Raw genomic sequence first — 9,106 nt, forward strand, 5'->3', positions numbered from 1 at the left:
CTCTGCCAAAAAAAGAGGCATGGGTGGATGTGCTAATCATCAGGGGGCTCTTCTATGATACGACACCAGCCCATGTCTGGCAAGTCCTCTGTTTGAGTCGCGTTCTGAGCAGCGGGATCCGGGTCAACCATCATCGCTTCCTGAGCTCTGCCCGTTTGTTCATTTGCCTCCTGCCGAGGAGCATTTTCAACATTCAACTGTAATGAAGAAGAGGGAGCCGGGATTGCCCTTGAATTCCTTGACTGTATCCTTACATCTTTTGCTTGGCTTTCTTCCTGAAAAACCACTGTGAAATAGGCAGTGATCCTGGGTCTGTTCAGTGCGCTATCAAAGGTAAAGATGGCGGAACCAGAGGTAGGGATAGGTCCGGGGCGAGAGCTGGTGGCGCGAGATCTCCCTCTTCTGCTGCGAGTTAAAGGCCAACGCCTCCCTGACAATTCACTGGAAGATGATTCAGTTGGAGCCCTCCTCGGCTGCCCTCTATGGCTGCCCATCCTTGGTCTCAGACGAGGCATCTTGATAATGACGACAGCCAAGGTCCAGGACTGCAGCACCAGAGCACTAACCAACTGTTGGCAGCAGCTTTGCCTTCTAATCGAGCCTCCTTTGCTGAGCTTGAACCCGTCCTCCTGGTGTGCCAAACCTGGTTCAGAGAAATCCTTGCTTGTATACGAAACCAATGACCAGACAAAGAGATGAGTTACTGGGATATGTAAGTGAAAACAACAGTATGAAACACCAAAATGAAATGCGGGTAGGAGAAGATTTAGCTTCGCATCAACACAAGAACTCGTTTCCCCTCATGCACCCTAGAATTCGTTGCGAGACCGAAGGCAAGCGGGAAGAGAAGAAAAGCCAGTGAAGTTTCCGTCTCCCCAGGCCCTCCCCTGGCTTTATCATTCTTTATCACGCCTCGGGAGGCTCCTCCTATAACTGCTACATTGATGGTTCATGCCTTCTGCTGCATGCTGGTGCGTGCAGAGGTGATTTACATCACTCTAAACTTGGTGTGCAAGCTGAACTGTTTGCATTGCAATCCCAGATACCCATCCATACTCTTATGCCATGCGCCAGATGCCGTATCCTCTTTACACTCCTTGTACTGGTCAGGCAAGTGGCGATCTGCCTTGCCCAGCCCCTGTCCCGTCAGTTTAATTCTCACCGCAGGCACCCGCATCCGGGAGAGCAGCATCCTTTTGAACCAGAAGTTTGCATTCCTATTCATGATCATGGTTTTGGATTATGTCGAGCGTCCCTGTGATTAGAGTGTGTTCAGATTCCACACCCAGGTTGGCTAGGAGGTCCGCAACCTTGTTTCCTTCCCTTTTAACATGAGTGAAGATGATGGCTCGATTATTGTGAAGCCATTGTTCTAAGGCCTCCAATCTAGCTTCAAGTCTCCAGCTTTTGGCAATTTTCCTAGCATGAGTCCCATTAAGGATTTGTTTGGCCATGTTGATGAGGATGAGGGAGTCACCTTCAATTTCCAGGGGGTGAAAGTTGTGTTTTCTGGAAAGGAGAAGTCCTTGCCACAGTCCCTCCAATTCTGCCGAGTTATTGGTGTCCCATCCTATGTTGCCAAAGTAGATAAGGAGGGGCGAGCCTTCATGATTTCTGAAAATTCCCCCATATCCAGCATTTCCGGGGTTGCCCTTTGATGCTCCATCAAAGTTGAGCTTGAAAGTATGCTTTGGAGGGGAGGTCCAGGATTCCGTCTTTACTTTGCTGCTTTCTGAGGGGGCTTGAGTTGGATTTCCCTGTGGGAGAGGCAAATTCCAATTAGCCCAAATGGCCTTCTCATTTTCCAGAGTGGGAAAATCATCTGGCATCCACGTGCGGAGTGCCAATGTCTCTTTGAGGTTCAAACAGAAGTTGCCCCAGATGATCTCTAGAGGAGTTGTTTGATCTTTGAATATGCGCTTGTTCCTTTCCTTCCAGATACACCAAGTGAGGAGCCCAGGTATTAATCTCCATAATTGGTTGAGAACTTCACTTTTGTATGGATTCTGATGCCATTGGCGAATTGAGTCAGTGATATCGTCTGATACCCTGCATCTTCTTTGGCATCGAAAGCTGGCTTTCTCCCACATTTGGTTAGCAAGGGTGCAGGAATCCAGAAGGTGCTGAAGGGTTTCCTCCTGCGATTTACAATTGACACATATTGAGGGACCATGATAATTTCTTCGCCTGAGTTTGTCCCATGTTAGTATTTTCCTATGCCCCACCAGCCATAGGAAGAGTGAGACTTTGGGCCAGGTACCTGCTGACCATATTCTTCCCCATATAGGATCTAGGGGCGAGGTATTTGAACATATGATTTTGTATGCTTCTGTGGTGGTGAAGGTTCCTTTTGGCAAGTAGCCCCAACGAAGGATGTCTCTGCCCTCGGAGTATCTCACCTGGCGTTTTTGGAGCTCCCCTTCCAGTTCCTTGATGGTTTGGTGATCCGCTCTACTGATTATCATGTCACTTTGCTGCCACTGCCTGTATCCTCGATCTGTTTCCTGAGTCCAATAATGCCATATCTCTTCTTGATGCTGCTCTTCCCCGGAGTGGCCTGGAAGTTGACTGAGAAAGCCGCTGAGCTTTGGCAGCTGGTTCCAAGCATCCATCCAAAAACGTGTTGTTCTGCCATTTCTGACTTCCCAAAAACTGTGTTGTTGTATCATTAAGAAGTGTTGTTTAGCTGCATTCCAAATGAGTGAACCTTTTGCATTGGGCGTTAGTCTGATGAGCTCCTCCTGTGGCCTGTGGTTGGCATATTTAGCAGTCCAAATGGCCGCCCATGGTTTGTTGGGGGTAGATAGCCATTGCCACCAGATTTTTGCGCACATTATAGCATTACTGTGACTGGGGTCTCTCAGTCCAATACCCCCTTGCTCTTTAGGCTTGCATGTAGTGGTCCATTTTACCAAAGCCCATTTGCGATTTGTTCCCGTCGCTCCCCAGAGAAAGTTGCACTGTAGATTCTTTATTCTTTTAATCACCCATTTAGGAGCTGCAAGGATTGAAAATAGGTAGAGCGGCATTGCCTGTAGCACAACCTTGATTAGCACCAATCTACTAGCTATATTCAGAGATCTGTGAGTCCATGAGTTGAGTCGGTGTTCAAGCTTCTCAAGGAGCAAGCGCCAAGAGGTATGCTTGATAGCCGAGTCAATAAGGGGGGCTCCAAGATATTTGGAAGGGAGAGAGTCTATGGAAAAACCCAGAATACGAGCTATGGCCCGCTGAACAACAGGAGGAGTGTGGAAGAAAAAAATTTGAGATTTGGTCTTATTAATGCTAGTTCCTGAAGCCTCGGCAAAGTCGTTCAGCAGGGATTTGTACATTGAAGCTTCTTGAACAGATGGGTACCCAAAAAGCATGTTGTCATCGACAAACTGCTGATGGGTTATAGCAGGGGAGTTGTGAATTGATAGACCTTTGATTTGCTGGGAAAGGAGAGCCTGATTAATGTGGCGGCCTAAACCTTCCGCCATGAGAACAAAAAGGAATGGCGAGAGAGGGTCACCTTGCCGAATGCCTCTTGAGGGACTAAATGGACGGGATGGTATGCCATTTACAAGGATGGAGAAGAAAGTTGAAGATATGAGACTCAGAATCCATCGAACCCACATTGGAGAAAAACCAAAAGCTATTAACATTTTTTGTATGTATATCCAACTTAGCTTATCAAAAGCTTTTGACAAGTCAAGCTTGAGAATCATACCTGCTTGTTTGGTGTGCTTGAGAGAGTGAATGACTTCGTGCATGAGGATGATGCCATCCAAGATCTGTCTCCCTTCCACGTAGCCGGATTGTTCAGGCGAAATGAGCAGGGGCAGCAGCGGCTTTAATCTATTGGCTATGACCTTTGATATCACCTTGTAGATTACATTACATAGAGCAATTGGACGAAACTTATCCGGAGTATTGTTGCTTTCTTCCTTTGGAATGAGCGCAATGAATGTCGAATTGAGAGAGGGCAAAAGCCAGTGAAGAGAGCGCGATTCCTCCACCACCTGCCAGACTTCATCTTTTATCAACTCCCAGAAGGTATGGAAGAAAGTGGTAGTAAAGCCATCCGGGCCAGGGGCTTTTCCTTCCTTGAGCTGATGCATTGCAGTGTCCACTTCCTGATGTAGAATAGGGCGTAGAAGGAGCTTATTGTGTTCTTCAGTGATTATTTTTGGCACATTTCGGGTGATTTTTTCAATAGCTGGTCGTCTATCTGTTTGGGGCTCTTGATGAACTTGCCGAAAGTGCCTTATGAATTCTTGCTCAATCTCATCATGCTCTTCTACTCTTTCCCCATCCTGCTTCTGAATGAAAGGAATAGTGTTGTGCATTCTCTGTTGTACAGTGGTTTTGTGGAAGAACTTAGTGTTTCTCTCCCCTTCCTTCAGCCACCTTATCCTGGATTTTTGCTTCCATAATATTTCCTCCTACTTTCTCCTCTCCTCCAATTGATTGTGAATGCGTTGCTCCTGTTCCAAAGTTTCTTCATTGTGTCCCCCGGTGATTATTTTCTGTTGGAGCTCTTTCATTTCCCTGTTTAGGTCCTGTTGCACCTGAAAAATGTTTCCAAAGGTTTCTTGATTCCAGAGCTTGATACGAGATTTGAGATATTTGAGTTTCTGTTGAAACTGGAACATTTTGGATCCCTCTGGAGGTTGGAAGTTGTTCCAGGTATTTCTGATGAAGTCTTTGAATGCGGGATGAGTGAGCCAGAACGCTTCAAAGCGAAATGGTCTCTTATTGGCATTGCCCGGTCTTTGCCACTGAAGGGATATGGGCCAGTGGTCAGAGCCTGCATATGGGAGAATTGCTACCGCTATATCTCCTCCTAAATGGACTGCATTATCAGACATGAGGAATCGGTCCAGTTTGGATGTGATTTGTTGCCTTCCAGTCCAACGATTACTCCATGTATGCATTCCATTACAAAACTGAAGATCGATTAGAGCATTGTTTTGGATGAACTCCTTGAAGTGTTCGTTTTCCTGCTCCATCCTGGCTCGTCCTCCTTGCTTTTCCTCTAATTTAGTGATCATGTTAAAGTCTCCTCCAATAATCCAGAGGGGATGGACTCTATGGAGATTCAGTGCTTCTATCGTATCTAGTAAAGCCATTTTATTACCTGCCTCCTGTGGGAAATAGACGTTTGTAAGATGGCCGTGGATGTTAGTACCTAATATATGAAAAGTGGCCTGAATAATGTGGTGGGATGCATGTATATCTGAGAGCATTATCGCTTGCGGATTCCATGCAATAGCCAGTCCACCTGAGGCCCCGGAGGCATCCACTGCTACTGAACAACTGCCTGGCCAAGCTCTGGAAAGTATGTTTCCCAGAGTGTTACTGTTACACTTTGTTTCTTGAAGGAAGCAAATCTGTGGCTTTTCCTGCTTTATCATGTTCTTTATCATTCTTCGTTTCCCTGGGCTATTGAGCCCCCTTAAATTCCATGAAGTAAGCTTCATGATTCACTACTAGCAGTGGGTTTGTAGTACTTAGTCAGCTTCGCATATCTGCCTGAGTCAACCAGGATTTTCCCTAATGCGATTGTTCGTTGGAGATCAGTTCTTCTCCCTCTCTTCTTGGAGTCTTTTGGTGTGAGACCACCGTCCCAGTGACTACCCGGTTGAATGCCTAGCTGATGTTGCTGGTACGCCCTGGCTATGATGACTTCCAGTGTGCTAAGCTGGTGCTCTGGAATCTTGTCATAATCCTTCTTTTTGCATGCTGATTCGAGCTCCAGAATGTCAAGTCCTCCCAGGTCGAAGCTTTCCGGTTCTTCGTCCATCACCTGTGGCTGGTTCATGTCTTCTGAGGCTGTGGCTATGCTCATAGATTGGTTGGGAAAGCCATCCACATCCATGTCCTTTGCTTTCCCACTCGAGATCTTTCTGTTCTCCTTAGGAGACCCATGGTCCACTTCCGGATGGCTAGGAGTGGGAGTGGATCCAGAGGGAGGAGGGTTGGCGGGAGCAGAGAAGGGCGGGAATCTAGGCTTCGAATTCAGGGGCTGATCTTCAGAGGTATTGGCTAGAATCTCGAAGCTATTGCTGGTAGAAGGAAAGGATGCGGCTTCCGGCTGGGGTTTTTTCCCATTCGAGGGTTTTTTGTGCGATCTTTTGCGATTAGTTACCTTGGTGAAACCATCTTGGGTCTGCATGTCAGAGGGATCAGGGGATTGAGGCTTGGCATTCAGCGGGCAGTCCCTAAAGAGATGCCCATGAGCATGGCATTTGCGACAGCGAAAGGGTACGTGTTCATAATCCAATGGTTGAGTCCATTCATAATCATCGTGGAAGAGACTTACCGAATCCGGCAAGGCCTTATCCAGGTGCATGAAGACACAGATGCGGGCATAGGATGTATATTTGCGCATCTTCGTTTCTTCTGCCACTTTTATATATTCCCCCAGCCCGTTTCCTATATCTTTGAGCGATTCTTCATCCCAATATTCCTCTGGCAGTGAGTACATCCTGATCCACACTGGCGCCCAACTGAGGTCCTCCTTGTCCGGTTGAATCTTGCTACCCATTCCCTTAGATACAGACCTGCAGAGTTGAAAAAGTATGGCCCTTCATCCATTATTCGATTCCTGTCTTCGATGCAGAGAAAGATCACCGTGAAGAACCCTTTTGGTCCTAGCTGCAGAGTGACATGACCCTTGGGTTTCCATTTGGCCGAGATCCATCCATGCAATGCTTTTTCTGTTGGCCAGAATCCAATAAATTTTCCAATGAGTGCATGATCCCTCATATACTGGATTCTCCCATTGATTCTATGACTGGGTAGTTCTATCTTGGGCCTTTCAGCTGCTATGGGTTTGCATGTCTTCGAGGTGACCTTGGGTGCTTCTGCATGCTCTGTTTTCCTTTCTGGTATCTCGTTGTTTCTTTCTGACTGACTGGGGGGCGCATTTGTCTTGTCTTGCAGAGGGGGTTCTCTATTATCCTCTTCCTCATGCTCCGACCCTGAAGGTAAAGACCAGGTTTGCGCTGAGGGCTCTCGATCAGATGTGGGGGAGGGCTTTGAGGCCCCCCCCTGGGATTTGCCCATTTCCGCTCTCGCTAATCCAGCGGCTTATTGTCGTTCTTCGTTCGGCTACTGCTGTGGTGCGGCTGGGGAGATGCACTCTGCGTCGTTGCAGTGTTTTGCTCAAACCCTAGTTGCAGAGCTCTCGGTTCGTTCCCTTGGTGGGTCTTCAATGTTAAGAGACTATTCAGTAATTTGTTTATGTTGTTAACAATAGTATAAATATTAAAAATCCATTTAAATGTGATTTTTTTTTTTTGGGTAGCGGAGGTCCCGCATCACGGTTTTGGGGTAGAAAGCCCAAAAAGTAGGATTAAATTATTGTAAAAACTCTGAAGTATGCGGAGCACGAATTATAGTAGGACTGAGTCAAAGGGTAGTTCGCCCGAAAATAATGTAAAGAAATTAAATAGAGTCGGCCCGTGTAGGGATCACGGGCCAAGGAAGGGTATAAATAGAGTGCGGCTCTATAAGGGAAAGGTAGTTCTTTTTGGAAAAATGATGGAATGTAATGGGTTTTTGAAGAAGACAGCCTGAAAGCATCTGTATCTCCGAGTCGGGGGTCGAGGTAGTAGGTAGAGGCTCTATAGTTGTGTGCGCAGAGGCCTGGAAATTCCGCGGCTGTGTGCACGGACCCCTGCAGCTGAGTGCGCAGGGCCGATCTAGATGTATTAAGGATAAAGTGGAAATAAAGATAAGTTTCTTCTGAAACTTTAATCTCTGTTTACTTTAATCTACTTATGGTTTGAATGAATGTAAACCTGGGTTCGTTTTAATGCGCGAATCGGTTGTGTTGGTTAAATGTTTGCTTAAAGACCCTATTAATTTGTAACCACATCCTCCAATAGAATAGTGCACTAATAAGAAATATATACTCAAGATGGATCTGTGAAAATACCAAGCAACGCAGAGCTGTAAACTAGTGCACGAAATCTCCAGACCACACCAAGACATCCCTAGGGTGCAGAAACCTGGTTCCAGCACCCTCCCCTACTACCTCGGGTGAGACCTCATTCCGCGCTCCACGGGCTGTTGCCAAAAGGGCTGGTAGCTACCTGATTTGTTTGGCTAAATAACTCTTCCGAACCTGGATCAGGCCCATATAAGCCAACAAATGGTTCTGTTGCCGGGACTAGGATCTACATAAGGAGTATCTGGTGTGAAATGCGAGGACTCGATAGAAAAGAACGTTGAAAAGTCAAAAGGATCAGGGACGGTAGTAAAACAAGGGTAACTATGGCAAACATGATTCAGTTACCAGTGTTCAAAGGAGCAGGAGGTGAAGACCCAGAACAATTTTTGTTTGTACTAACGTCAGTATGGAACGCGCAGCAGGTCGTGGATGATAATATCAAGAAAGCCATCTTAGTCAGCGCACTGCAGGATCAAGCACTAACATGGTACATGAAGTATTCAAGCATCAACCCAACGGCAGGGATAGTGGACATCCATACTGAATTAACAAAGGAGTTTAGCCGGCCTAAGTCAGAAGCACAGTCGGTTGTTGGATTCAAAGAGATCATGATGATGCCTGGTGAGACCTTGTGGGATTTGGATCAGAGGTTGAAAAGCACCATTCGTGAGGCCAACATGACCCTGACGGATGCACAACACTGCGCTTGGTTCATCGCATCACTAACGCCATATCTGAAGTCGGCCTTGTCACAACAGAAGATCTCAACCCAAGCAGAAGCGCTGGAGGCAGCAATGCGGCTGCACGAAACCCTGGTACAGGACCCAAGGTTGGGAGTTCAGCAAATCCAAGCGCAGGTCCAAAATTTGTGTTTGGAAATACAGAAGTTAAAACAAGAATAGACACTGCACCCAGAAGTCTAGGAGGAAGTATGGTGTATAAAGTGCAGGAGCCAGGGACACGATAAAGATCATTGTCTGGTCTCGGTGAATTTTGTGGTAACAGGGGGACCGACACCGTTGCGACTAGAGGTACAGGCAGGGCCGAGCACGATTTCCCCGCTCTGGTGTGCAATCTGTCAGGTAGGAGGGAAGCACAACACTGATAACTGTCATCTATTGCCAAATACAACCAGACCCCCCAGCAACTCTTTTGCAACTTTTG

At 46.8% G+C, this 9,106-nt stretch overlaps 1 protein-coding gene across 1 annotated transcript; it reads right to left on the minus strand.

Annotated features, from left to right (window-relative positions):
* Positions 1–1,217: 1,217 nt before the first annotated feature.
* Positions 1,218–5,465, minus strand: LOC149184710 (uncharacterized). Its single transcript, XM_089415422.1, has 2 exons — positions 4,554–5,465; positions 1,218–4,304 (listed from the first exon to the last, which is right to left on the minus strand). Exons 1-2 carry the CDS (start codon positions 5,463–5,465, stop codon positions 1,218–1,220), a joined length of 3,999 nt encoding a protein of 1,332 aa, XP_089271548.1.
* Between the last annotated feature and the right edge of the window lie 3,641 nt (positions 5,466–9,106).

Source organism: Pinus tabuliformis, chromosome 3_2 (genome assembly GCF_031772625.1).
Source record: "Pinus tabuliformis cultivar Carrire ecotype Pingquan chromosome 3_2, CPIR1, whole genome shotgun sequence".
Classification (NCBI taxonomy): Eukaryota; Viridiplantae; Streptophyta; class Pinopsida; order Pinales; family Pinaceae; genus Pinus; species Pinus tabuliformis.

Excerpts from the sequence above, each read along its gene's own strand:
- LOC149184710 (XM_089415422.1), bottom strand. The coding sequence starts at position 5,465 with ATGAAGCTTACTTCATGGAATTTAAGGGGGCTCAATAGCCCAGGGAAA. Across the intron at positions 4,305-4,553 it reads CCTTTGGAAACATTTTTCAG|AAGCAGGATGGGGAAAGAGT; the intron begins GTGCAACAGGAC and ends CCTTTCATTCAG.